Source organism: Solea senegalensis, linkage group LG10 (assembly GCF_019176455.1).
Source record: "Solea senegalensis isolate Sse05_10M linkage group LG10, IFAPA_SoseM_1, whole genome shotgun sequence".
NCBI lineage: Eukaryota > Metazoa > Chordata > Actinopteri > Pleuronectiformes > Soleidae > Solea > Solea senegalensis.
In genome coordinates this window covers 10,898,541-10,925,891 of record NC_058030.1, presented here as the reverse complement: position 1 = coordinate 10,925,891, position 27,351 = coordinate 10,898,541, and the positions used below count along the sequence as shown (strand labels likewise).

At 39.2% G+C, this 27,351-nt stretch overlaps 1 protein-coding gene across 5 annotated transcripts; it reads right to left on the bottom strand.

The window, feature by feature from the left end:
• Positions 1-5,622: 5,622 nt before the first annotated feature.
• Positions 5,623-24,009, bottom strand: ptdss2 (phosphatidylserine synthase 2). 5 transcript variants are annotated; one of them, XM_044036331.1, is made up of 13 exons: positions 23,767-24,009; positions 22,921-23,299; positions 17,540-17,641; positions 15,876-15,958; positions 14,979-15,046; positions 14,331-14,465; positions 13,312-13,362; positions 12,732-12,845; positions 12,075-12,193; positions 11,810-11,924; positions 11,230-11,375; positions 10,493-10,678; positions 5,623-9,037 (listed from the first exon to the last, which is right to left on the bottom strand). In XM_044036331.1, the coding sequence occupies exons 2-13, from the start codon at positions 23,142-23,144 to the stop codon at positions 8,884-8,886; spliced, it is 1,497 nt and encodes a 498-aa protein (XP_043892266.1). In that variant the 5' UTR covers positions 23,145-23,299; positions 23,767-24,009; the 3' UTR covers positions 5,623-8,883. The 5 variants fall into 5 exon arrangements, with proteins under 5 accessions (XP_043892266.1, XP_043892265.1, XP_043892267.1 ...); XM_044036330.1 differs by having other exon boundaries at positions 22,921-23,246; XM_044036332.1 differs by having other exon boundaries at positions 22,921-23,156.
• Positions 24,010-27,351: the final 3,342 nt, after the last annotated feature.

Sequence of the window (27,351 nt, the reverse complement as noted above, 5' to 3'; positions counted from 1 at the left end):
GGTGGAGTGTCGCCGAGTACATCAGCAGTAACCAAGTGGATAATAAACAGAGAGAGAAAAACACTGTTGGCTGAGAAGTGAAAACTTCCCGTGAGCAACGCCAAAGACAATTAAAACTCCCATTATCACATACTTTGGAGACCTTTTAAAAAACCACTATGGCTAAGAGAGAATTTCAGTGTCTGCTATAAAGGCAACTTAAAGGGACAGTTTAGGATTTCTTGAAGTGTGGTTGTGTGAGGTATGCATTGTTTACTAAATTCACCAAGTGCGCTGTCAAACGCGCTGCCTTTTCCATAAACCAGCCCGGGACCCAGACACTCACTCTCGCTGATAACAAGGCACCAGGGACAGAAGGGAAAATAGATTTGTTTTGCCTCTTTTTTTAAAAGCCTAACCTAATAAAATAATAAAATATACGCCCGGCCAAAGTCTACAATGTCTTAAAAATATGGTTGCTGCTTTATCATCAGCATTGTCGTTGATGCTTCTGCCAAAACTGCCTCATTTGCTTAGGTAAACGATTCCAAACACTAATGTCACAAAATAACTGCCGTGAACCATGATGTAAATTTGCTGATTCTGTGCAGGTTACAAATTTCAGCAAGAAAAAGTAGTGAAAATATTCTTAGAATAGACTAATTCAGGCATAGATTTCATTCTGGTGAGCCTGTTGTTGGCTAAAATCTTCTTTTTCCTTCTTTCTCTGCAGGCAGCCATGTTATCAGTGTGTGAGTGTTAAGGTTCTGGGCTGGTTTCAGGGAAAATGTTGACGCACTCAAAGCAAAGTCAGTGTTGATAATGTGTCAACCCCACTTCAAAAAACACACAAACTGTCCCTTTAAGGGACGCTTTTTTCCTGTAACCCTCCCTCGGGCTTTCTACAACTCCCAGAACTGTTTGGCATTACAAACATATATATAAAAAGTAACACTTTATATGAAAGGATAATAGGTCAGATAATATTTGCACACAAAACAATGTTATGTATTTTCACAGTGGGCTTATAAACGTTGGGAAAAAAAAAAAAAGCTCTCGCTTTGGCAAGTCTGTGATAATTTGGGGGTTTAGTCATTTTAGCCAAAGGGTGTGCCAATGCCTCTCTCTCTCTACACACAACACCTCATTTCTCAGAGCTAAAGGGCTTGATTTTGTGGCTGACTTACCATCCAGTTTATCTACATAACAGTAGACATCATAGGTCTCCGTGGGCTTCCTGACTCCATATGACCTAATGCCAGGTTTGGCCTTTAGGTTGCCATAGCAGCCGGCCCTCGGCTTTATAATTGGGTATCTGTGGAGTCAAGAGAAAAGTGGAGGCCTCCTTTTGTATCACAGAAGTCAACTTGTTTTCGTGTGACTATTTTACATCATCACAAAAAAGGAGAGTTTGAACGCAGCTAACCTGACCGTCTGGTCAGCGATCCAGCCGGCGTCACATTGATCAAAGCCGTCCTCGTGGGCCGCTCTCAGCTGATCATGCGTCGCAATGGTTGCTCCAACATTCTGGCACGCTCTGACAGCGCTCTGGTAGTCCAGCGTGTACCTGCTGGCGCTAGCCCGGTAGTGAAAGACAACACCTGGAAACAAAAAAATGTTGGAGAGGATGGAAGGAAGAAAGAAAGACAGAAAGAAAGAAAGAAAGGAAATGAAACATAATGAGAATTTGTAAACAAATATTGACACAGTGTTCTGGAACTCATCAACACGTCAGTGCCATCAATTATGTTGCCATAATGTCACATAAAGCAAATACCATGAGTGAAATAACGGAGTCTCTAAGCTTCTCTGGAAAAGGAGGAGCCTTTGCAATAAACTGAGAGGATGAGTAAAATACTGTTCGTTCACCACAAATGAACAATATGGCTGCAGATGATGCCACGGCTCTGAAATCCCCATATTTGTGGACAGTAAACAGACGCAGAGGACATGATTGATTGTCCCAATTAACATTGCAGATAGTTGGAAACGAGGTTGTGAAGATCGTTAACCAGTGAAAAGTCAAACTGTCCCACAACACTCCCCCCACCCCACCCATGTTTTCTAAATCCTCTTAAAAATGAGTTATATCTCCCAGTGTGCTTGTCAAGTGAGAAAATGTAGACTCCCCCCCCTCCTCCCCAACACCCCCCCACCAAGGGGACCGTATCATCTGACTTGGTGGTAGTGCAATAATGTAGTATCATATACATCATTTAAACATTATGCACTGGGAATTACTCATATCGGGCAATTCTTTGTGAGGGCAACATAAGACAACTGGGTGACGCCTACCGACGGCCACGCCAAAGACAAAAAGGAAAACTCCTCTGACACCACGGCACCCAAGCTGACAAGGACGTGTGACGCTGTGGAGCTTCGCCCCATACAAACATCTGGAATGTAAATCCACACGTTCACACTGGGATTTACAGTAAGTGTTGCAGCGCTTGGTACGGACACGGAGGACACGGAGTCTCGTCCTTTTCCTCTAAAAATAAGAACAACTGAAAGCTGTGGTTACGCCGTGTAACTACTGGGTAGCTGCTGCTATCAAAGTGAGCAGCAGGCAGCCCAAACTTCTCTCATAGCGTTTACATTTCTATCACCACTCGTATTACGTTTCACTACTGCCCTTGCGACAACCCCCCCCCCCTCTGCATCACAGGGTATGTTAGGGAAGTTATTCAGAGTCTGAGTCATGTTCACTGGGAAACTGCCCTGGTGTGACTCTATAAGGACAGCACGAGCATCTTACCGTCGACATCGAGGTTCACCGTGTCCTGTGTGTCCTCAATGCCGTATATGACCTCACAGCGATAGGTGCCGGCATCACTGGCGCGCAGCTTCACCATGGTCAGTGAGGCGTCGCCGACGTCTTCAGGGTGACTGGGCACCGACACGCGGTTCCTGTAGCTGGAGCCAATCTTGATGACGCCATTCTGCGCCACCAGCACCGTGGATTCCACGTCGCCCTCCATTTTGACCCATTTGATTCGCAGGTAGTCTCTGCTCAAAACGGTCGTCCCGTTGGGACTGACGACCGGGGCCGTGGTCGGGATGGTGGAGAAGAAGCAGGGCAGGTTTACCTTCTGCGACAGGGACCCGGTCACTGGCCTGATTATCGATAACTGGTTGGAGTCTGAAAGCAAAACAAAGATGGATTAAATGTACCTTCAGTTCACATTTGGTTTTCCTTTCATTTAGAAACACAGATCTTCTGTTCACCCTCAGGCTCATACACACACTACAAACTACTCCACTTATTTACATTATCAGGGTGTAACAACTACACCCAGGCTAATAAAGAAAAGATGCATCATGTCTTGAAAACAAATTTTGGGAAAGTCAAACTTCATGCCCTAAATTGAGTGTGGGTGTGGGAAAACATCTTTGACAGAGACCATAGTGTGTTTGTTAAAAATAAAAACAGAATAAATAACATAAACTTTAAAAGGTAATTGGTTAACAAGAAAGTTATGGTTGCATTACTTCATGCTTCGGTGTTTTCTTGTATAATAACTTCAGGACTAAAAGTCTTGGTGCAACTGCAGTGCAGTACAGCGTAAGGACACTTCATCTGATCCTCTGTCATGCATGTGTCAGTGGCTGTGCTTCCAGATTACACAGGGTTAACAATTACTCCTCTTAATCACCCTCCCCCCCACCAAGCACTGCCCACACTTTAAGCTGCATCTCCATACATCCAGACAAAAATGAATGGCAACCTGCTGAATCACACTTAAGCCTCTTTTTTTCTTCTTTTTTTTTAAAGGGAAGGGGGTTGCAGTCACACGAACAATGTGGGCAATGCTGTGGAAACAGCGGTGGGACAGCCCCAGAGGCATGAGTGTGAGTGTGTGTGCTTTAACAGACGGTCTTATTAGAACGACGGGTGAAACCAGCTGTTCCTTCCAGACTGCGAGCAGAGACTAATTGAAAGGTGTCCATGCAGAGACAGAGACAGACACTGTAGGGGCCAGGAGAGCCGGGGGGCGGGGGGGCCTGAGACACTGACCTCCGTGGTCATGTCACCTTCACCTTAATCTGCAGGTTTCACAGGACGAGGACTGGATACAACCTAACACTGACTTTAACTTTATGAGCATGTGATGAACTGTATGTAACGCGCGTGCGGGAAACGAGGGGTAGGAAGAAGGTAGAAGAAGATTATACAAAAAAAAAAAGAGGGGGGAAGGAGATGGGGGAGGTGGAAGGTGCTGGAGAGGAGCGAGGGAGCAATATCAACTCTGTCAAGACTCACCTGTTGCAGCTGCAGCTTCCCAGAGACAACTTAGCCATAGGATATGCTTTATATTTAGTATCATCTGTCAGAGAGAGAAAAAAGAGATAGATAAGAGTTGAGCCACATCCTCTTTTACTGTAAAATATCACAAAAGTTAAATCAACAGATCGTCGTTCACGACCTGGAACATCAAGGGAATATTTTATATGCTTTGTTGATCCGAAAGAAGCTTGGATTCTTATTATAAGCGGACAGAAATGTAACTTGGATGAACGGCAAGTGGAAATAAATAAGGAAAAAAAAACCTTTACATGACTCTTTCTTGCCTTCCTACGCTTGTCAAGCCCATAGGAACCTGCCTATGCCACTACACCTGTGTCTAGTTCATCCACAAGCATGGATCCTAGAAACAACGCAAGAGTTATTTCACATTTAGTCATGCCTTTATCTTCATTTTCAAGCTGATTCAAATAAAAAATTTTTGGATGACATACTAAAGTATGATTTTTGTCATATTTGACAAATATACTCAACTCTTATGACTTTTCGTCATATTTTGTACCATACTAACCTATGACTTTTGGCTTCAAGTAAGCCACGATATACTTTAACTCTGTTTTTGATTGATTTCGGAAGACATACTTACCTATGACTTTTTGGTTAAGTATTTCAACAAATATACTAACCTAAGGACTTTTTGACTGATTTTGACGCATACTAACCTATGACTTTTGACTGATTTTGGATCTATATACTATACTATGACTTTTTGACTGATTTTGGATGACATACTAACCTATGATTTTTGTCACATTTCGATCTATTATTACTAACCTATGAATTTTTTGACTGATTTTGGATGACATACTAACCTATGATTTTTTGTCACATTTCGGACGACATACTAACCTATGACTTTTTTGTCATATTTTGGAAGACATACTAACCTATGACTTTTTTGTCACATTTTGGACGACATAAGACTTTTTCTTCTCATTTTTGACAAAACACTAGTTTTTTTGTGTGTGGAAAAGCTGCATGTGACCGTAGTGCGTCAATGTGATACAGTATATAAACTGTCAGACAATGCATTTAAAGAGTATTTTTAAAATTAAAGGTGCTAGAACTAGTGACATCTAATGGAGAGTAGATTGTAACAAATGTTACAATGACTTTTGCTTACCAGGTGATGAGGAAGTTAGTCTTCAAAACACAAAGCTCACCCTCTCCAGCTGGTTTTTCCATTCATCCAACGCAGCGCCACCATAAAACCACACTTGCTTTAAAAAATTATTTTAAAATGATTAAACATTTCAATATCTGTTACTAAATCCCCCATACATGTTACTTAGTGTTGTCTTTTCTTTTTCTAAAGGGATACAGACAGACTCAGTGAGTACAAGTTTCAATTAGATTTTATTGAAAACATTATAAAATTATGTGGTGCAGCAGCATTTCTCAGTTTTATGATCTTTAACATGTTCACATATACACAGACCTTGTTGGAAATGGCTTTTACTTCAGGTTTACCAGTGATCGTTGACAGAGAGACAAGAACAAAAAATCTACCGCCTCCATGAGTCTGCAAGTAAAACTACACTGAATCTCCACACACACACTCAGAAAAGGTCCTGAATTATCTTTTTCTTTTGGCCAATTTCCATTTCATTCAACATGTTATTGATGAGTTCAGTCTGTGAAACAATTTTTTCCAATCCAAGATATGTTATGTAACATGAGTGCACAGTTAGTTCCTAGCCCATGTTTTAAAATGCTTTCATTTAGAAAGGATTGAAAGAAAAAGCTAAATTTCTCAGATCTTCTAAAAGTTCCCACGCAACTGAATCAGGACATCACAGAAACAAGCACACAACTTCATACATCAGCAAGAGGTTGCTAAGGTTTTAACTTTGCACCAGCGATCTGTGTTGTCAAAAAGCAGGGTGGAGTATGCGGACAGATACAGCCTGGATACGAGTGAAAATGGTGTTTGCATAAACAACACACCCTCTCTCATTTGAACAGAAGACTCTGCCGACGACATTCACAAGAAAATGACAACAGTATCCTCTTTATAGGCCGGCCAAGATAACGACGGGGAGCTTTAATGTTAAGGGTCACAGGTGTCAACATCAGCTGTGTCACTGGGACAAAATGAGTTTCCAATGGATTCTTTGAAAGTAGTGCTGCAACTAAAAATCCTTTTTCAGAATCAATTCAACTGTTGATTACTTTCTCCAACAATCAATTAGTCATTTGGTCCATAAAATGTCAGAAAATGTCGATCAGTGTTTCCCAAACTTATTCAGTTTCAATTATTTATTTGACATATGGACAAAGAAACCAGAAAATATTCACATTTAAAAAAAAACAAAAAAAAACAATCAATCATCAAAATATTTGCAGATTCCTTTACTAATCGATTAATAATTTGATTGATCGTTGCATCCCTGTTTGACAGTGACGAGACGTGAAGAGTGCAAAAATCATATGCTTTTCTGGAAACTCTGAAGATTCAGAAAAATTGGAATGCAGTGGCGTTTTGTTCAGTGACAGCGCTGGGTTTGTTTGTTAGGTTTTTTTTAACATAAAGTTTAGTTTGTCATATCCTATGATATTTATTGCCGACTACAACTAACGACGACGACATCAACTGTTTTGATAAACCTTCCGTAACTAGAGAGATAAAAAATGGTTATTGTAGGTCCAACAATTTATAAATCGACGTCTGTTCTACAGTTCACGATCACAACTGATAAACACTTACTGAAACAACTAACCGAGTATCAATTGTAGTTACAGATTAAGTTTGTACTGAATTAAATAACTAAAAGGTTTAAGTTCTACAATTAATAATTGATTAAAAGAAAAAGACAGTGTTAAAGAAACAAGGCAGCTGGGGAGTTTTCGACAGTCTGACCTCCAGGTTTTGATGTGTGACTGGAACATTACACTCTTTTATTGTGGCTGACGAGAATGACTTTGAAATTCTGCTTTAAATGAAATTAAAAGGAATCTAAATGAGGTTTAACAGTAGTCTGAGCGGCGTGGGTGAGTCCGGGTGGCATCTATGGCTTTAGCAAGAATGAAATCAAAGCTTTGGCTGATTGCATGTTCAATATGGCAACACCTCCCTCCTCCAACCAAAAAGGTGTGGAAAGGTTGGTCTTCTTCCCAAACCTCAATACAAAGACACACTGCAGTGAGCCCTCGTTTCTCCCTCTGAAAGTAGAGTGTGATCTCATGAGTTTCAGCTAAATCAGGCATGAGCGATCATAAAAATTCAGCTTTAACTGGAATAAAATAAAACAATCAAACATCTGATTAATAAATTGACGTCCTGATGAGACCGAACGGGACAAGAGTTCAGCCGAGCCTCAGCTGCAGTTCTGTTTCTGCATCAGAGGACAAGTGTGATTGTCATGGATCTGTTTGTTAAAGAGCGCTGCAGATTTCCCAGGACCACATTTCACAAAAAAAAAAAGTAGTGTCCAAAATTGATTTACCCTAAATAAATAGAAACAGTGATAACAAAACGTCTACTTAAAATACCCCAAACCATATCTCATATACTATGTATAAGCATCAGAAGTTAAATAGGAAATGGTACATCTTGATTTGTTTCTATTTTTTTTTTTACAAACTTGTTCTTTTTAAGAGAAAAGTGTGACAGTGGGAGAACGGCTTTGACCGGTTTACCTCTCCTCCCTGTGACTGAGGGACGATCCACAGCAGTTACACATGAGTGCCTCCAGGAATCAGAAAATCTGAACAGTAAGTTAAAAAAAAAAAAAAGAGCCGACATTGTCACAACCGTAGACAATGCACCAAAAAAAAAAAGTGGGACAAAACTGAAGCGAAAAAGCTCTACAAACTGTATTAGACTCTCACAAATCAAAATAATCTAAAGTGTCATATTTTTTTCACTATACGTAACAGAAATGTGTCGTGAACAACCGAGCTTCAGTTCTACTGCTGCCCGGCAACAACGTGTGGCCAAAAAATAACCTATGGATGCTGAAGACTGCATAGCAGTGGACAATGAATCAGTCATTACATCTACACAAACTGCTCCAAATACTCTCCTTTCTCTCATCCGCACGACACAGAACAAAGCCTATTTACACTGACGCGTCGCTGCATTTCTATACTACTCAGTGCAGATGGGAGAAAAGAGTTACCGTCAGTTAGCAGTTACTGGTTGAGTTTACCTATTTCACTCTTCATCTAAAAAAAAAAACACTCCTTCCACCACTCTATGTCTCTTTGATTCAGCTTTTTTGTTGTGTTTTCCCACCCGCATCATTTTACATGTATAAATAAACATGTCACCTGTATTAACTGCATTAATGTTCTTAAAAATAGTATGAGGTAAATCCCTGTAGTACGACAATAACTAGAACAACGCAACAAATGAAAGTTGCCCCCGCTTCCACCCTCTCCTCTGTTGAATGACTACTTGGTTCATGTAGGCACAGAAAACTGCGCACACAGCGAATACTAGTCCGTCTACACGTCTGTGTGTGTCCCTTTGTCTCGATGCTCCTTCATTCATTCGTCCGATTGCCCCCCACCCCTTTTTAAACCGTGTCCTCTCTCTCTCTCTCTCTCTCTCTCGCTCCCCTCAGCAGCTGCTGATCGATCCACCGCCCGGGCCTTCACGACTTCCTCTGCCGCACCGTCTCGGAGCTGCCGTTCAGTTTGCTGCGCCCAGATGGGGCGGCGGTGCTGCCGTTGCCCACAGGGCGGTCCCAGTCAGCAGGCACTTCCTGTTTGCGTCGACGTGTCTCTTTGTAGCGTAGTGTGATGTCACTGGAAGGGTGAAAGAAAAAAAAGATGCCGTTAATAGAAAATCAACCGCAGGATAAACTTCTTCTAAGTCAGTTTCTGTTCCACATTTGACTCGAATGTGTTACAGTCATAGCAGACTTTGTGCTATCTTCGTTTTCTAGCACAACACAACAAATCTTGTTGTTAATAAGTAACTGAACGAAACCAATTCTTGCCTTTTTCAAATAATCTGCCACTGATAATTATTTAATTAACATGGCTAAGTATCATTGATGCAGGTTTACATACTTTCTTCTTGATAAATACAGCTAAGATCACTAAAACACACTTTTTAAATGACCTGTTTCACACTGCACTTAACGTAGTTTAGATTTATTTAGCTATTTTGTGTATCTTTTCTTATTATACTTAGGAAAAAAGATAATTGGCCAAATTAGTCGACCTCTAATTTTTCCCCATTTCCACTGATTTCATTCTGCCCACAGACGCAGATGATTTTAGTTTCCTGCAGCTGGACAACATGGATGAGGGAGACCATCAGTGAAAATGAAATTACTTACTGTTACTTACATTATTATTACATTATAGTATATTAAACAAAATTATAGTTAATAGGCTGCCATGGATGACCATTTTCAGGCAATGCAGACTCATCTGTAACCAAATCCTGAAATGTATGTGCAAATAAAATCAGATTTCATCCAGGTTTGACCAACTATATACTGGTCACTGCAGTTAAAATTTAATATTCTTGCTTATTAGATTCTCTTTTTTGAATTAGTCCCTCATCTACCTCAGAACTTTATGGTGTTTTAACAGGTGGATTTCCTAGGTGTGGGATCAATAAAATCTAATCTAATCTGAATCACTTCACTCCCGTGCAGATTAAAAAAACGGAAATCATGAGGAAAATAAGATGATGAATCCACCACAACAGAAAATAGTGAGTGTCGTGCAGGACTCAGGAGAGGGATCCAGGTGGAGTGACATCATTTATCCTCCACACTTCTCATAAGTGACAAAACTGAAAGAGTCATGCAACTTTTTAAATGTATGAATCATCTCCATAGTAACCACACTCTAACCTCCAAAACATTAGAGCAAAAGAAAATTCTATGTGCAGAATATGTCTGTCCAAAATGATTCATGACACTTAGAAAGTGTTGAGTAACAGAATATAAGTCAGGCTCAAGTGCCAAGAAGATCCTCTGATTAAACATGTGGTTCTGAACAGTGGTGAGAGGAAAAAACAAGCACAACACTGCTGAGGGAAGGGTGTGGACCGAGCAAACACTTCCCTCACTCACAGCACCTACCTCACTGGACAGAGACATTACTGCATGTTTTGAGGAGTATGAGGTTTGAGGGAGGGAGGAAGGCAGGGAGGGGAAGAAAACAGACAGGAAGCTTAACATGCTGAAGCAAAACAACACTGCTCAGCTGTACCTGTACCCAGCAACCCACTCTATATCTTACCGGATAAAAAAGCGCCACAGAGTCCAGGTGACGATGAGGAGGATCCCTAAAAACCAGCACTGCATAATGAAGAAGGGGATAGGCAGCATGATGGTGTTTGGGTCGTACTTGACCACGATGAGGAACTCCGTCACTGTGATGGCTACCACCAGCCAAGCCTGCTGGCCAAGCTTCTTGTGGAATTTCCTGATGGGAAAAGTTACATAAGGCATTGTTATGCAAGAGTGATATAACTGGAATGATGCTTTTTTTCTTCTTCATTTAATGATGTGAGAAAGTAGCAGTTCACATACTGCCCTAAGGAGTGGGGCATGTTTTAATCACAGATTGTATTCCTGCTTTTTTAGATTATTCCAGAGAGTATTTGTCTATTTTTTATTTGCCTATAATTTTAACTAGCAAGCTGTATATAAGCCAATTCAGGTTTCTACCACACCCTAACTCATTCTTTTTCACTCAATTTTCTTGTATTTGTGTGAAATAACAGATTAAACTAAAATGTGACAGAACCAAAGTCAGCTGCAAACACTCTGGTCAAGCCTGGTTTGTATGACTGTAAACTTGCAGTACCATGGTGCCTTATGTAGAGGGAAGATTCTTCATGCAAAATATTGCATGAATCACTGTCCCAGATGCGGAGTGTTACTCATTCGACGTGTATATGTGATCAGCCTCTAGGCCCAGCTAAAACCCAGCATCCTCCTTCAGTCAATTCACATGCATGACCAACCACTCACGGGTCGCCAATGAAGTCATAGATCTCCCGCATGGCCACGCCTCCCACATTAACAAAGAAGACCAGGCGGAGCAGCACCAGGTAGTGTTCAGGAGGCATCCACAACACAAACTTCAGGTAGAAGGTGTTAAGTTCTGCCAGGAGGAACTGAAGGGAGGACAGAAGAAAAAAATAACACACACACACACATTTGTGGTTATTGATAAATCATGTATTCACCTATGGTATAATATGGAAAAATAAAGTTGTTGAGTAAAAAAAAAAACACTATTATTGATAATTTAAGTAATGATGTATTGGTTTGCCCTATGAAAACTTGTAGTTGTCATTTTTAATTTGTCAATGAACTTGTATATGCTCGGAATTAATTATGCAGGGGATATAAAACAGCGGAGAGGTGTTGTGATGGTTTTGTTTTGTTTGTTTCGGCTTCTCCCTCTCGAACACATGAACATTTGGATAAAGAATTTTGAGCAATATGTGGACTCATTGTGAGTGAATCAGTCTTTGAGGACAAACAGGATGAGGATACATACTAATATTGTGGCAAATATGTCAATAAAATACAAGGTGTTTCTTACCACAAAGATTATGCCCAACACAGTGAGCCAACGACGAAGGTTAGATGCAGGCTTCCACTCAAACTTCACCCAACTGTACGGGGTAAACTGGAATGCTATGCGCTTTATCTTCCCCCTGCGAGGCACATGGAAAATATAGTAGTAAAAGAACACACACACACGTTTCTGTAAATATAACAGTATAATTTGCATAAAATGCATGGCTTCAATTTTATGAAAGATACCAAACGGTGGGTAATTAAGTGTTTAGTGAGGAGAGTCGTACTTGTATGTAGGAATGTTCCACAGGCCCTGCCACTGGTAGGGCTTCATTGACAACCAGGCCAGTGTCTTCATACCACAGTAAATCCCTAGACCATTACACACCAGCACATCCATGATCCACTGGAGAAACAAAAAAAATAACCACTTTTTCAAAACACAGAACACAGAATAATCAATACACAACCATGACGCACTGATGCAAGTATATTATCGCATAAAACTGACATGATATAAGGAAGTACTGTCAATATGGCAGCCTTACTTACCAATGACAATAATGACAAATTACTGAGCTTTTACAGTCTACTGTTTTTCCCCCCAACAGGTAAAGCTGGTTAACATCATCATGTGAACATGTTTCCATCCTCTTGGTGCATTTTCCCATAATGGGGTCAAATGAATCGACATTTTACACAAGACTGAGAACATGCCAAACTTAGCCAGTCAGTGTGTGTGCATCACTTTAAAAAAATATATAATTATTGTGTTAGTCCGACTGAACTTGTACTAAATGGAATCTGTCAAAGTCAGACTAACACACCCAGATGCTACTACTGCATGTACACAAAGGAACTGTAACACTGTCTTAACCAAGGCAACGTGAAAGTATGAGTTACAGGAGCATCTCAGCAAAGAAGATCCGGAGTATATTACGTACATGGTCCCACCAGCACTCTGAGAAGTTGGGTAACTGATGCTCCAGACTGTACTCCAAGAACTCGAACATGACACTGATTATCATACACATCCACCAATCCCGGATCACCAGAGTCTGAGGAATAAAACAGAGCAGAAACAGAGAGTGAAGAAGAGGATGAGAATAAACAGACAACGTTTTACAGGGCTGGAAAATGCAGAATGGTTAAGATGCTAATTATCAGATGGTAACAAGAGTTTTAAAGGACATATTTTTACTGATCAGTGAGTTGAAATTGAGACACATTCAACTCTTCCCAATTCTTTGTGTGCAAATAAATAAACAATATTCCAATATTGTAATAATACATGTGCAGAAACTTCGGCTCCATTTTAACATCCCCAAATGATCTGACACTGATTTTTGAGCATGGACTTTGCAAGTGTCAAGAAAATTTCTTGTGATTATCATTTTATTTGGTATCTATTTTAGATATGGACTCACACTATCAATATATGTCACTTGCTCAGGTGATTTAATGATAAAACCAATGAAAAGTTCAAGCTCCTTCAGTGTGCACTGCATTCTTCTCCGCACTTACCTTGATATACCATCCCAGGAAGTGAGCTGGAACAAATCCGTCCATCTTGTCCTGTTCAAACAAACCAACACTTTATATTCACTGAACAAATAATCGTTGTTAAACTACTGCTCTTTATGTCCTAAAATAAATTCAGTGTTTGTTCTTCCTATTACATCATCAAGCTACACTTGAGCCTGCAAAGGTGACATTGTAAGTGATAGATGTCATCTGCAGCATGACATGATAGTCTGTAATTAACTTAGCCTGCAACAATGTGTTTATCAAATAATAAAAAACTACATCCCTTGTATTGTGGTATAATACATTTTGCATTTTTTATTAAAAGCACAGAAATAAAATTTAAAAGCAGTTTGATTATAGTTGATCATATTTTGCAACCTAGCACATTGAAGTTTATAATGTTCTTTTACAGGGGTACATAAATCAGTTATATTTGATGATTTGTTTCTAAACATCTGGCCATATTTCAGCATTTTCAAAAGGTATTTTCACATGGACTGGCTGCAATTTAGTGGCAAATGTGCTGGTTTGACCCACACTGAGGCTGGAACTAGGCCAACAGTAAAGACCGGGTCATGGCAGCAGCAGAAGCAGCAGAAGACACTAGTCTCTCCAGGGAGGAAAGAAGGCCTATAATTTGCATCAGACACAACACTCTGGAGCCAGTCTACAAGCAGGCACACAAACTGTGTGCTGGGGTAAGAATTCATGAGAGAAAGGAAAGAAAAATGTAAAGGAGACACAGTAAAAACTAAGAAAAAAAAAGTGAGAGATTAGAGGAGGATGAGAAGGATTCTCACACTTTTTGTGGTGCAGAAGAATGTGTGCACATTGTGTGCTTCTTTATCACGGATCTGAAATCTGGGTCATTTCCATATCAGTGCTAATTGTACACTGTAAATAGCTAGACCAGGTCAAAGTTTTTTTTTAGTTAGGAAACATCGTTCTTACCCGGTCATTTTTCGCAGAATATTGTGAAACAGTGTGAATGAAATTTAAAAAATAAAGTCTCTTGCCCAGATGTTGTGGAAGGGGTCAGTGGTGTTGCCGGGGTCATAGATGAGGCAGTTTCCTCCATAGCCACGCTCTGGGAGAGGCACCCCCAATTTGGGGTCAATGTACTTCATGAAATGTCGTCCATCATGCACCGTCTAGATAACAGAGTTTAGAGAAGTATAGACCGTCAGCATTTCATTCTTCCTGAAAAGTAGTTTCATATGATTCAACCATGATTTAACAAAATAAATAAATAATAAGATTTAACTATGCACCAACTATGACCTTTTCAGTGTTGGTACAATCAGTTTCAACTACTTTCATGAAAACACTCTACACTCATTTCATCACATAATTGTGCAGTTTGTAGCACAAGATAATTCTCTAATGTTTTTGGCAAATTGCATTTAAAAAAAACTCCTTACACAATTCATGAGAACAGATGGCTTAACTATTCAAATGGTGAGATTTCGCAGTTGTGTAATGCTCAAGCTTTTGGTGCACAACAACACCTGAGAAAGACATGCATACCTTGTAGAAGACTCACAGACTCACAGGTTTTTCCTTTAAACTCCACTTTCGCATGGTGCTTATTTTGATGTATACATGTCTTTATAATAGTTAAGGGTTCCAACCAATCATGGCATCAGCATCATCAGTGTACTCACCTGGAACAGGATGAAGATGAGGAAGAGCTCATAGACAACAGAGACACAAAGCCAGAACCTCCAGTAAGCTGCAGAGTGAAAGAAGGTAGTTGTAATGACTCAAGATCAACAAATGGGTCAAAATATAAAAAGAAATTCAGCAAATGGATATGACTTCATTGTCTTTTTCTAGTACTTCATGACAATTTTATTCTGAGTGGTAAAGTTTACACATAAATGCCTCATTCATTCTATCTAAATTAATATCAAAATATGATAAAGTCTCCAACAATATAGTAAAGATTACTGATGTTAACGTTGTACAAGCTTTTTCCAGGTTAGAAACCTGTGGAGCTTATGCTTGGCATACAACAACCTGAACAACATTGAAAATAACCAACCAGGCTGGTTCAGCGAGGGTGTATGACGCAGTCACTCAACAAACATACAAAAACAGAACCCTCTTGTCTTTCACTCAAGTAATGCAACAACAGTGGCCCAAATGCTTGCGTGTCCTTTCGTGCCTCAAACAACTGACAATATTCAGAACGTGTCTGCATATGTCCTCCACACCCTTTTATCCAGCCTCCTACTTTTCAGTCTGTCTCTTGCATGAATAGCCCGATTAGAATCTTCATAGAAAACTACTTTTAAGAAGTGAACAAATCATTAATTTATAGTGTGTAGTCATGTCCCACATTATCATATTATTATAGAAGAGAAATTACACAAGAAATGCAGGTAAAAAACATAATTTTTTTCAATAAAAACTAAATATCAGAACTCAGAAGACACCACTTCACAGATGTGTGTGAGAGATGGATGGAGGAGATGCACTGTAATAACTTTGAGTGGTTAAGAAGAAGCAGTCCATTTACTGTTCCATTTGAGTTTATGTGATAAAAGCACTCATCTTACCTGGATGTGGTCTAGTGAATGGTCCATCTTTGGCCTGTGTTACTCCGAAACAGAGAAATACCAGGATGCTGGCTATAATCCCCCTGAAGAGTAGACAGAAAGAAATATATTCAACTATTAAGTTTTTTCTGTGGACTGAAAACACTCACAAATCTCAAACATTCATCTAACCAACCATTTTCTCAGAGATCTGCATTGTCGATTGTCCAAACTTACCAAGGAACATAACGGGACATCATTTGTCTCAGCAAGTGACCAAGGACAATTACACATAATTACATTACCTCTCCGTTTTATACATGGGGCATAATAAAACCCAATGACATGTGCTGAGACCAGAAAACCAGGAGACAAGGAGAATGCTACCCTGACCTCTTACATGTGCAGAAAATGTGTGTTTGCCAATGAGTATGTCAGGATGAGTGTGTGTGTGTTTAGCTGTATGGGTGTGAGAGGGTAAAAAAAATTCAAAGAGTAAAACTGTGTATCAAAAGTTCAGTTATATCATGCATGTGTGTGAACTAGTGTGACTGTGGGAAGGGATTAGTCCAATGTTTCCAAAATGAGTGTGAGTGTTACTGCCAGGAAGAAGCTCTATGCTCTTTATCCCAATGAGCCAGACTGCGCTGACTGCAGCAAATCCTACTAAGCACAATTCCACAGCACACACACACACACACAAATGTATGCACTATGCAGCTTGTTTGTGACATTAAAACCCCCCAAACATACAAACTAAAAAACTACATAAAAGCAGATTAAAATAAACATATTTCATTCAGTCACTAAACCAAACTCAGTTCTCTGTTTACCACACCTGTCCAGTATTGCTGCACCTAAGATGTTAATCCCACATAGCATTGTACAGTAATGCTAATACTAAGAACAAACAAAGTGTTTTTATACTGCCTCAACCATCCACAAACACCAGCACTTATAACAATAGATTTACATCAATAAGTGAAGATGGATAGAATTTCCTCATGTTCATAACTTAATGCAACACATTACAGTTCTTCACATTACTGAGAGGTCATCAGTAACACCACTAACTTCCCCTCTGGCCATTCCTGATATAACCAAGCAAGGAAATCTGTCTTGCACATTTACTCTTTTTTTGATAAAAATGTTTTTAATGCTTTTCTTTTTTCACGGTCATCGGGATTTTAGTTTTCCGTGACAAGCTACACACAGCATTGAGAGACTGCCAAATGGACTTAAGGTGAATTCAAATGAAAATGAAGTGATTCAATTTGAAATGATGACTCACACCCCTCACCCGTGTGCTCACTTGCCTTGATGCCAAATGCTGGTAAACATCACTAAAAGTGGCTGTGCTTATTGGCTACTTTAGTGATGTAACCTCTTATTCTTACTTTGACATGACCTGCAAAAGATCGACAAACAGATACAAACCAAAAAGGCAAATAAAATGGCACCAGCAGATTTCTCAGACAGAACACAACTAGACGATAAAGTGGTTCTAACACTTGTTATAGATACAAATATAGAAAGACACAAAAGGATTTTCTTTGAAGCAGAACTGCAACTAAAATTATTATATCATAATCAATCCCAACACAATGGATAAAGTGGTCCTTGTTTTGGGCTGCGTGCTGGATTCTGTAGGGACACAGAAGAACTATAGAGTGTAGGCTACTGACCTTTTAGTGTTGTAAGCCGTGTCCTGGGGGGTCTCTTCCAATAGGGTGACGTAGACCAGAGCACAAGTCAGTATGAACAGCACTGTCAGAGTATGAGCCCGCCTTAAAAAAAGAGGAGATATTTTAAAACGAGAAAAGTTGGAGCGAAAAAAATCAATAAAGAAAATAATTGTGAGTTTCCCTAGGAAAGTAGAGCAGATGACTTAAATATTTCTGCTGGGAAAATGGGCTACTTAAATAGAAACAAAAGGTTCAAGCATAAACAAACATACAAAAAGAAAAAAAAGGATTAAAAAGGAAGTCAGTTCTCAGTTCAACATCGTCCTAAACTCTGGTGACACCAGGAGAGAAGTCAGAACTAGTTTGTGATGCCATGTTTTTGATGACCTGCCCAACTCTGGAATGACTTTAATGAGAAGATTTATATACATTAGTTTGCAAGTTATGCTTCAAGGTTGAAGGCTGTGATGTTTGTCATAGGCTCATACCGTTCCACCCAGATCACTCAGTTGTATGTGACGAGCCTTGGCCTTTGTCATACAACAGCTTCCCACTGTTGTTCAGATAAACCCATGCTATCTGTGGGCTTTATCTCAATTCAGGGACAAGTTGTAGAACAACTTGCTGATAGTCTGCAACTCAAAAGCTCAAATATTAATAAATGGCCTCAAGATTTCTCAGTCAGAAAGTGGGTAAAAGATAAGGCACTCAAATGGCAAAAATTGTTACAATCCCCTTTGCCGATAGGAGTTTGTCCTTGATGCGTCGTGTTCAATGTCACCAAAAACCAACACATCAGAAGTGGGAAACACAACACACCAGACAAAAGCACAGTGGAGACCAGTGACAATGTCTTTTGTATCCTTCACTTCAGTCCCTCTCTCAAACCCAGCAGCAACTGATAGCTGCTTAAACAGCACCATCTAGACAGCCAAAATAAAGAAGAAAAAACTGCAGCATTCAGTTGGGTGTCATGTTTTCCTTCCTACTGATCACAGCCGGTATGGAAAAAAAACAGTATATTAACTTGAGTCTGTAGATGCCCACTTTATTGAGATCATGATGTTTTGTAGTAAAGTAAAACAATCATAATTTCAGGCTGTGGTATGTTAATGTTCCAGCTGTTCTGTCCCTGAAAGGGAGCAGAGCAGATCAATTAGTTAGTGAAAAATGTATAGATTTTTCACTGTAGCAGAAACTAATTAGAGTCTGTGTGGCAGGGAGGGCGGCCTGGAAACCACATCATGGTGACCATCAGCACTGGGTATTTATCTGCTCAACCTCAGTGTCACTGCATAGTCAATTTAACTCAGAAACTAAAGCTTGTATCATTGCCATTGCAGACACAAGACAGAGTATCACCACTGATTTCCTGAATCCATTTCATTCAGATTCAAAATGTGAATTTGATATTGATTCATTTTGAAATATTTAATGTTCCATTCCAATATGCTTGGTTTTGAAAAAGATTTGTACAAAATTTAGATCAAAATCTGGAATATTAATATCTACATTTAATACCGACCCCCAAGTAGTTACATGAATTCCCTTTTGTACCACACTGTGCAATTCTACAGTGCAGTCATAGGCGATAAAGTTAAAATGCCTGTTCAAGTTCAAAATTAGCTAATCAGAAAAAGATGACAGTGACTAGACTGTCCTTCTGAGCAGAATCAGTTTTTTGAATCCAGCCCTCGATGATAGTGTTAGTGACTGGACTTTATGATGGGTGAAAAATGAGCATTGGGAGAGTCAGTGTTAAGTTTTATACAAGGTTTAAAGGGATGAAAAGAACAGAGTTGACATAAATCAACAGTCAATCCCATCACTTTTAAAGTCTGACCTATTCCAGGTCTGACCTGTTCCCTGTTTGTTCAAGGTATACAGGCTGCAAAAAAACGCTTCACTGACCTCACAACACACTGACTGACACCAAACAGAACTGTGATTAAGTAAAGCTAATACAAACAGTGTCAACTAACCTCACAATATACCAAGGTGCCATAATAAGTGATATAAGCTATGCTGCTTCATGTGAAGAAACTTAAGTGGTTTCACTTGCGAGTTTTAAAGTTTAAACAGTTGCCCAACTTCCTAAATTGTTGGTGGAAAAAATACTTCTTTCCAACATGTCATGTGCTGAACATAATAACCTTGTTGAATAAACTCTTTTGTGTTAAGTAAGTTACATGTTTTTAAATCTAAAACTCTGTCCTGCAGTTTCTTGTTAATCAATTAATGCTGACACAACTGGGATAAGCTAGAAGCTAGAAATTGAGTAATACTGATTATCATGATCAAACTCTGGTTAAGATAAGGCAAATATCATTACCATACATGCATACTGTAAAGCTAAAGATGAAATGAAATTGGACTTTAAGTTGGCCAGACAATTCATTCAACAGTCCACAATAAATATGGAAAATGAATGTTTGTTCCTATCAACAGACCTAACCATCAAAGCAATGTATAAACATAAAGCAATGTCAATGAGGAATACCTGAAACAGCTAACTACCCTTCAGGGATTGACAATGCAGTGCTGGTGTTGTTTCAGCAACACAGTTCATGTTTACTCTCATTAAAGAAAATAAAGAAAATCAGGTGACTTTAGTTATGGGACAGCAATCAAGGTCAATGGGACCTTAAACATAACATGTGAGACTGTATCTAAAAACACAGACGAATGTCAACCGTTCGGCCTGTGTTGTGGCTCACGGGTTTAAGAGAGACGAGATGTCACATAAGGTGTTATTAGCATCCTTTCCCTGTTGCACCTCCTCATCCAACCCGTTTGGCAGGAGACACAGGGGAGGACCTGGTGTCTCTGTTGCCTGACAACCATACAACACCAGTGGGAGTGAAAAGACACAGTGGAAATACCAGCTTGGTGCAACTGAAACCCACAAAATTTACCACTGAGATTGAGGCTGGGCATCCAGATAAAACAAGCTACTGGTTCATGTCAGTCCTTGACCAACTGGAGTATATGTATTTTAGCGATAGCTTGACAGTAGGAATGAAATAATGAGGTGGTTCAGTACCCCACAGTTATTATGTATAATATTCAGCTTGAATGTGACTTACTTAATTAGAGTTAGGGGCTTTAAAAAAAAAATGGTCCAAATAAACAAGTTGCTAACGAATTGCAAAGTTCTGTACTTTATTACTTTTGAATTATCCATGCTGCAAACTTTAAATTTCCTGTGAACATTATACACTATTAGATGTCCTTCACCCCTTAAGTGGTCAGCCTACAGTTACATATTTACCAAGGTATGGCCTCTTTTTTTTTGATTAAGAGGTTAGTAATTTCATGTCTGAAAGAAATTAAAACAGATGTGTTTGACCTGAGGCATTCATTACAAAACACTTTGAGGTTAGCAAGGAAACATAGTGGATTGTTCAAACACAATGAGGAACATGTTGACAAAAACCAGCTAACAAATACAATAAGTGGGTCTGAGAGTAAGAGAGACACAAGGAACAGAAATAAACAATACAGTTCTTGAAATTTTGCACATTGCGATTATGTTTAGAAAAAAGATACTGTTTAACATGCACCTATTTCAATATATGATCATCATTACACCAAACACCAACTATCTTCTGGTTTTTGTGCGTGTGAAAAGAGACAATTGGCATTTCTTCAGAGTCCAACTCTGCAATAGTCATGGGTTTTTTTATCAGCTCCAGTCCTGGTGCAACAGCATGGCACGGGTCATGGAGGCAACAAAGATTGGCTGTTGACCTTGTGATTCTACAACTCTTTACTATCTCTGCCAGGAATTCCATTCCTTCTCTTGAGCAGTGCTCAGTTATTGTTAAGTTATTGTTTTCTTGTTACACAAGAAAACAAGGATCTTATCGTCAAACAACTAGTTTCCTGAGTTTAAATAACTTGTGTTTACATGCAGATTTTGGTGTACACTGAGTACAATACATTTTTGTATTATGCAGTTTTGCCTCTATACTTCAGGATGTTTCTACTTCAGTCATTTCAATTGACAAAAGTATCTTGACCTTCAGCATTACAATAACAGGAACAAGGCTGGATTCCAAAGCTCTTACAAAGTAATGAAAAAACTCATTATCAAGGCTTCTCTCTGAGTGAACCAGGCTCTTCAACTTTCAGTCATTGGATAGCTTAGTCGATTTTTAATGCCATCTGCTTTAAGCACAGTGAGGTAAGACACACATTACCCATGCACACTTAATCAGGCTTAAATATTCCTGGAGCAACAGGTTGAACGAAGGGCCACAGCAGCAACGAATTAAAGACTGCAGAAGAGAATGTTGCTCTTCCAGATTAACCTCATGCCCTCACCTGAATACACATGGAACTTACAGGTCAACTGCCTGTGTGTATGTGCGCATGTCATTCATTCATAACTTTTTTTTTGGTAAATTTGCACCACCTACTGCTTATCTCAGCAATGGGTGGAAATGCACAGAAATGCTTTTTTGTGATTTTCTGAACATTGTGTTAATATTCATGAAACTCTGAAACTAACATGTTATGGAGTAACTCCTGGTGATCCCCTCAGTTATCCTCTGTATATCATTATAGATTTGACATGAGATAAAGACCTCAATTTGATTTTTTGTATGAACCCTCTGTTTAAGCTCTATGCATCTATAGAAAAATATTGAGAACCACAAAATTATTGGATGAGGTCTGTATGACTAATGGACCATGCTGTTGTAATTGAACAGAGCAGGAGAGCGGTTGACTTGTCTGTAAAAATCTGTCTAATCCACATTAGATCTTAGTGGATGTGACAGTCATTCATAAATGCTAAAAAAAAAGTGAAAAAAACAACACACACTGGAATGACTTTACTTAGTTGTATTCAATCATTTCAGTGTGCAGTGTTTTTTCCACTTTGTGACTCGTATTTGTGTTTCTGTGACTGACCAGCACCTATGCAGTTTGGCTGTGTGTGGTAGTTTTTTACTATCTAGTCACATTGTCCGAACCCTATACTCGAATTGATGAGTATTTAACAGCAGTCCAATGTTACTTATTTAGGCTTTCTAAAGCTGCTCTGTGGTTAAATAATTGGACTACATATATGTATATTATATTATAATATTATATATATATATATATATATATATATATATATATATATATATATATATATATATATATATATAAAGTTAAGCCCTCAGTTCACCCTGGTGCCAAGACAGAGATACTATGTTTCAGGATGTCTCTGGGCCTGTGTTTCATTTCACCTTGAGACCTGTACACACATGCGCATGCTTCTGCAGGGACACTAAATCTTCTTGCGTGGAGTGAGAAACAATCCTATCATCAGAGGATGAGTGCTCAGCATTTGACATCAAAACTGTGGACATTGCAAAAGGAGAACTCACCAGAAAAAGGTGTTGGTCCCGTCGTCATAGACCTCACACTCGGTATTCCTGCGTTGCAGGCTCTCTTTGGAGGTCTGCTTCATCACCTTGGCTTTGGACGGTACGCTCTGACCCGGACAGTCCGGATCAACCAAGCCGTTGTTGACCTGCTCTGCGGCTGTGGCGCACTTTCCGGCGACGTTCACTGCGGCCACGCCGCTTCTCTTCGCTTCGGGCTTGGTCATGGCTTCACCGCCCTGGGTATTCAAAATAATCTCATTTATCCCTGAGCTCTGCTCCCGAGGACCGTCATCCGCGGCAGCCCCACCCAAGTGACTGTCAGCATCCTGAGGTGGTCGGAGGAAATGAACGTAATGAAGACGAGGGCGGAGATAATAACCTGAAAATCACGTCGTGCTGTTTTATTACTACCGAGCACCACCCAGCAAGCAGTGTTCTGCACATACACAGTACAAAACACAGACAGACATGCACATACAGAGAGATACTCCTTCCCTGACGCCGCCTACTCATACCAACGCATTTCTACAAAACCAGAAAGCTGCACACTGTCATGTACCAGCTATGGCGACCACGTTACCACATTAAAATAAACACATAGGTGTCAGGTGTTCGGCGCGCACACAGTGACTCAACTGCGAGAAATTGAGACAACCTGGCTAACCACATGAGCCATAAGGGCTTCTGTGACTACTTCACCATGCTAACGCTGCTACTTTAACACAGTGTGAGAGCTTGCTAAACATTAACTTCGATAGAGGTCACCGTAACCCCGAAACCCACTTTGGCCGTTAGTGTAACAGAAGAGTGTCTTGGCGTACTTAAAATTAAGCTAGCATTACTTACCAGCTGGTTTTATATTGGATTAATGAGTGATGAGTTCAGGAGCTGCTGCTAACGCTACATCGGTGCAACAACGCTGAGGAATTCGTTTGCTAATTAATTATGAAGCAATATAATTTAGCGACTGCACTGTGTAAAGCGTGTCTCTCCCGTCGTAACAAAACAACTCCACACAGTACAGTGTGCTCCGTACACCCCAGACACATTTCACATGGACACGCGTCGCCAACAGTCACGATAATACGCCATCAAATACCATATCCGGTCTGGGTATTTCAAATTAAAGCGCACCCCGGCAATCTTACGTTCAAGTGGAAATATTGTGAAACATTGCCGGACGTTTTGCACCAGCTACTGTGCTATGCTATACGGTGCTTTGCTAATCCGACAACCTGACCTATCTGGCGGGTTTAGCTCAGTCAAGATGATCCGTTTAAACGCTTTGTTTATAACAACAACTGGAAGTTAAGTTTTAAAAAGCCCAACGTAATAGCAAACAGACTACATATAATCCTATGAGAGTGCGGTATTTATTGGGGTGTGCGATAAAAAACATGATAATCATAAGTGTCCTAAAAACATGTTTTCAGACATTTTTATGTCGTCACATCCGCATATTGACATGCCTGACGTCAGAAGATAGATAGACGACAAATTGATGACAATGTCACAGAGGAAATACTAAACCAACATGTGGGTATATATTTGATTTCATAAACTCAATGAAAAATATTGTACATATGTATTGAGTCACATTCAGAATTGAAGAAGAACTTAATGCAAGCAAATTCAGTCACCTACCGTTATTAAAGATAAGATAAGACAAGATAAGAGTCCTTTATTAGTACTGCAGTGGGGAAATTTAATGAATAATAAACATGCATTTCCACACGTGAAAGTGCAATATAGAAAAAAAGTGAAAACAGAATGTACATTATAGACAGTTACTGGAATACATACAGTGTATACAGTATGTACAGTGAATATATACATATACATATACATACATATATATATATATATATATATATATATATATATACATATATATATACATATACATATACATATATATATATATATATATATATATATACATATATATATATATATATATATATATATATATATAGACGTCTGTTGTCTAAAGTCCACATACTTATATTGTTTTAACCATTATGGATGCTTTTTGTTGCAGATTATACAATCTAGGTTTAAAGAGTTAAATCCACTTTCTGTTGTACGACAAGAATCGTAGCAGCTAAGTGTTTTTTGAACACTTCAAAGAAAAAAAAATGTGTTCCTATATTAGCTTTAAGTTTATTTTCTCAAAGATCCATTCAATGTCATACTCGCCACTCAGTTTAACCCTTTGTTGTATGGCTGTGATCATGTTAATGAATATGCAAATTAACGGTGATGTTATGAGATTAAGGGCATTCGATATAAAGTTTACAGGAAAAAATAAATGTTTGATCATAAAAGAAAAAGGATGATCATAAAAGGAAAAAACAATGTTTGATCATCAAAGGAAAAATAAGGTTTTGATCATAAAAGCAAGAAAGCATTTGAGTTAAGCCATGTTATACCACCATGTTATTCGTTATTGTTCATTATTAACCTCTGTATAGTTCATGATGAATTCAGTAAAATCAAGTGACGTTAAAGTAATTTTTGTAGAAGCAGTCCTAGTTAAGTCCCCACACACTCAGCTGACAGCACATGGCAAAACCATATTTAATCTCGTTCAATCAAAGTTACAGGCCCCAGGACAAAAGTACAAAGGAGAGCTCATCTGTATTGATATCATACTCAACCATGGAAATTGTCCTTTTTATGGCACTAAATTTATCTTGAGGTCGTGCAAAGCCAAGTTTCACATTGGGAGATCATGTCCTGTGGTCAATCAGTACTAATTACTGTAAAGTGTACAGCATCCTGGTTGCATTCATTTAGTCTTGTTAATGCATCATATGTCAACAAGCAGGGAAATATTGGTTGTATTTACGTTTGTAAATATGCAAATCTAACATTAGTTTTTGCTGCTACTACAGGATTCATTATGTTTTTCAGCCACTGCCTAAAATACATATGTAGAAAGAATATAATGACTTACCGTCGTCATAATGTTTTTTCCTAATTTGACATGTGTTGCCATTCGTGATGAACTGTCCTCTCTAATTTATTTTGTCAAAAAGCAAAGGAAGGGAATGATAATTAAGTGCTACTGGTGTGTGCATGTGTGTGTGTGTCCGTAGCCAAAGGCAACACTCTCCACAGGCGTGGATGAGGCAAACTGAGCCAAAACAGCCAGTGGACATTAAAGTGTGGGTAGAGGGGTTTTGTAACTGGGTAAATCAATAAGGTTAGGCGTCACCCCAGGCTTTGAGTATTTGTCTTTTTTTTTTTACAGTGTTTGACTGCATGGCAAGTATTCACATTCAAACAGACAACCCTTGATTGATTGTGCCCCTGAAGCCATTCATTGTTTTAAATCAACAAGTATTTTTTTGATTGGACAGAAAGCTCTTTTTCTTTTGATTTATTGAAAGCTCTGATCCAGAGCTTTACACATGCAGTACCTACTTAGATCCCATCATTGGAAAGACATTAAAAAAAAGGACATTGCAAGTCTGACCTTTAGAGACAATAAATTACTACCAAAGTAATGAAGAGCAGAGTTACAGTAAAATCAAGTTCACAGACCAGTAAGACAAAAGCACAAAGCTGAAAACTCCTACCTTGTAGCAATGCATGAATGTCATTTTATCACCTATAATCATTTTGTTTATTATGGGTATTATAAGAGTTATTTTAGCTGTATAGAAAATGTTCCTTAAAACGTGCATCTCATTAATGTGCATGTTTTAGTTGTAAGAAACAAAGTTCAACAATTACTTCCTAGGGTTAGGGTTAGGTTTTTAATTTGTTTCCTATAAAAAGTGTGCCATAGTGTGTGCACTGTCTGTTGCTGTTTGAAAGATGTCCTGTTTCTGATGACGCATATAATTTGGTGGAGTGGATGAAACAGCGGCTAACTCAAGTAGGAAATTGCTCCACAATGGTGGGTTCAACAATGGCTGATTTTAAGCTTGAAGGCAACATGTAGAGAAAACTGTTTTATGGGTGTCATGTTGGTTTGCGGGATGTAATGACCATTTATTCCTGTGGTGTGGCCTGCAGCCCCTGTGTAACATCAAAAGGACGAGTTTGTTCAGGTGAGTGGTCTCGGTGGGGGTGCACGGCACACCCAGGAAATGACCCTTTAGTTGAAGCCGTCTTAGGTGAAAAACAACCAGCACCACCTGCCGACAGCAGCCATAACAAAGAAGACCACAAAACACTAAAATCTGCGGACAAGAGAGAGACGGTGTAAATAAGTGGCTCAATACAATTGCAACATGATTTGTACTGAAAGCTTTGGTATCTCTTCAGATGATTCCTGCAGAAAACAATGCCCATATTTATTATTTACACTGTGGCTCAAACTCTACACTACATTAGAAATGCACACACTGATCTTTGTCATGACACCTGGAAACAAAGCATTGTATTGCATATAAATATGCTACTACTATAAATAGACTA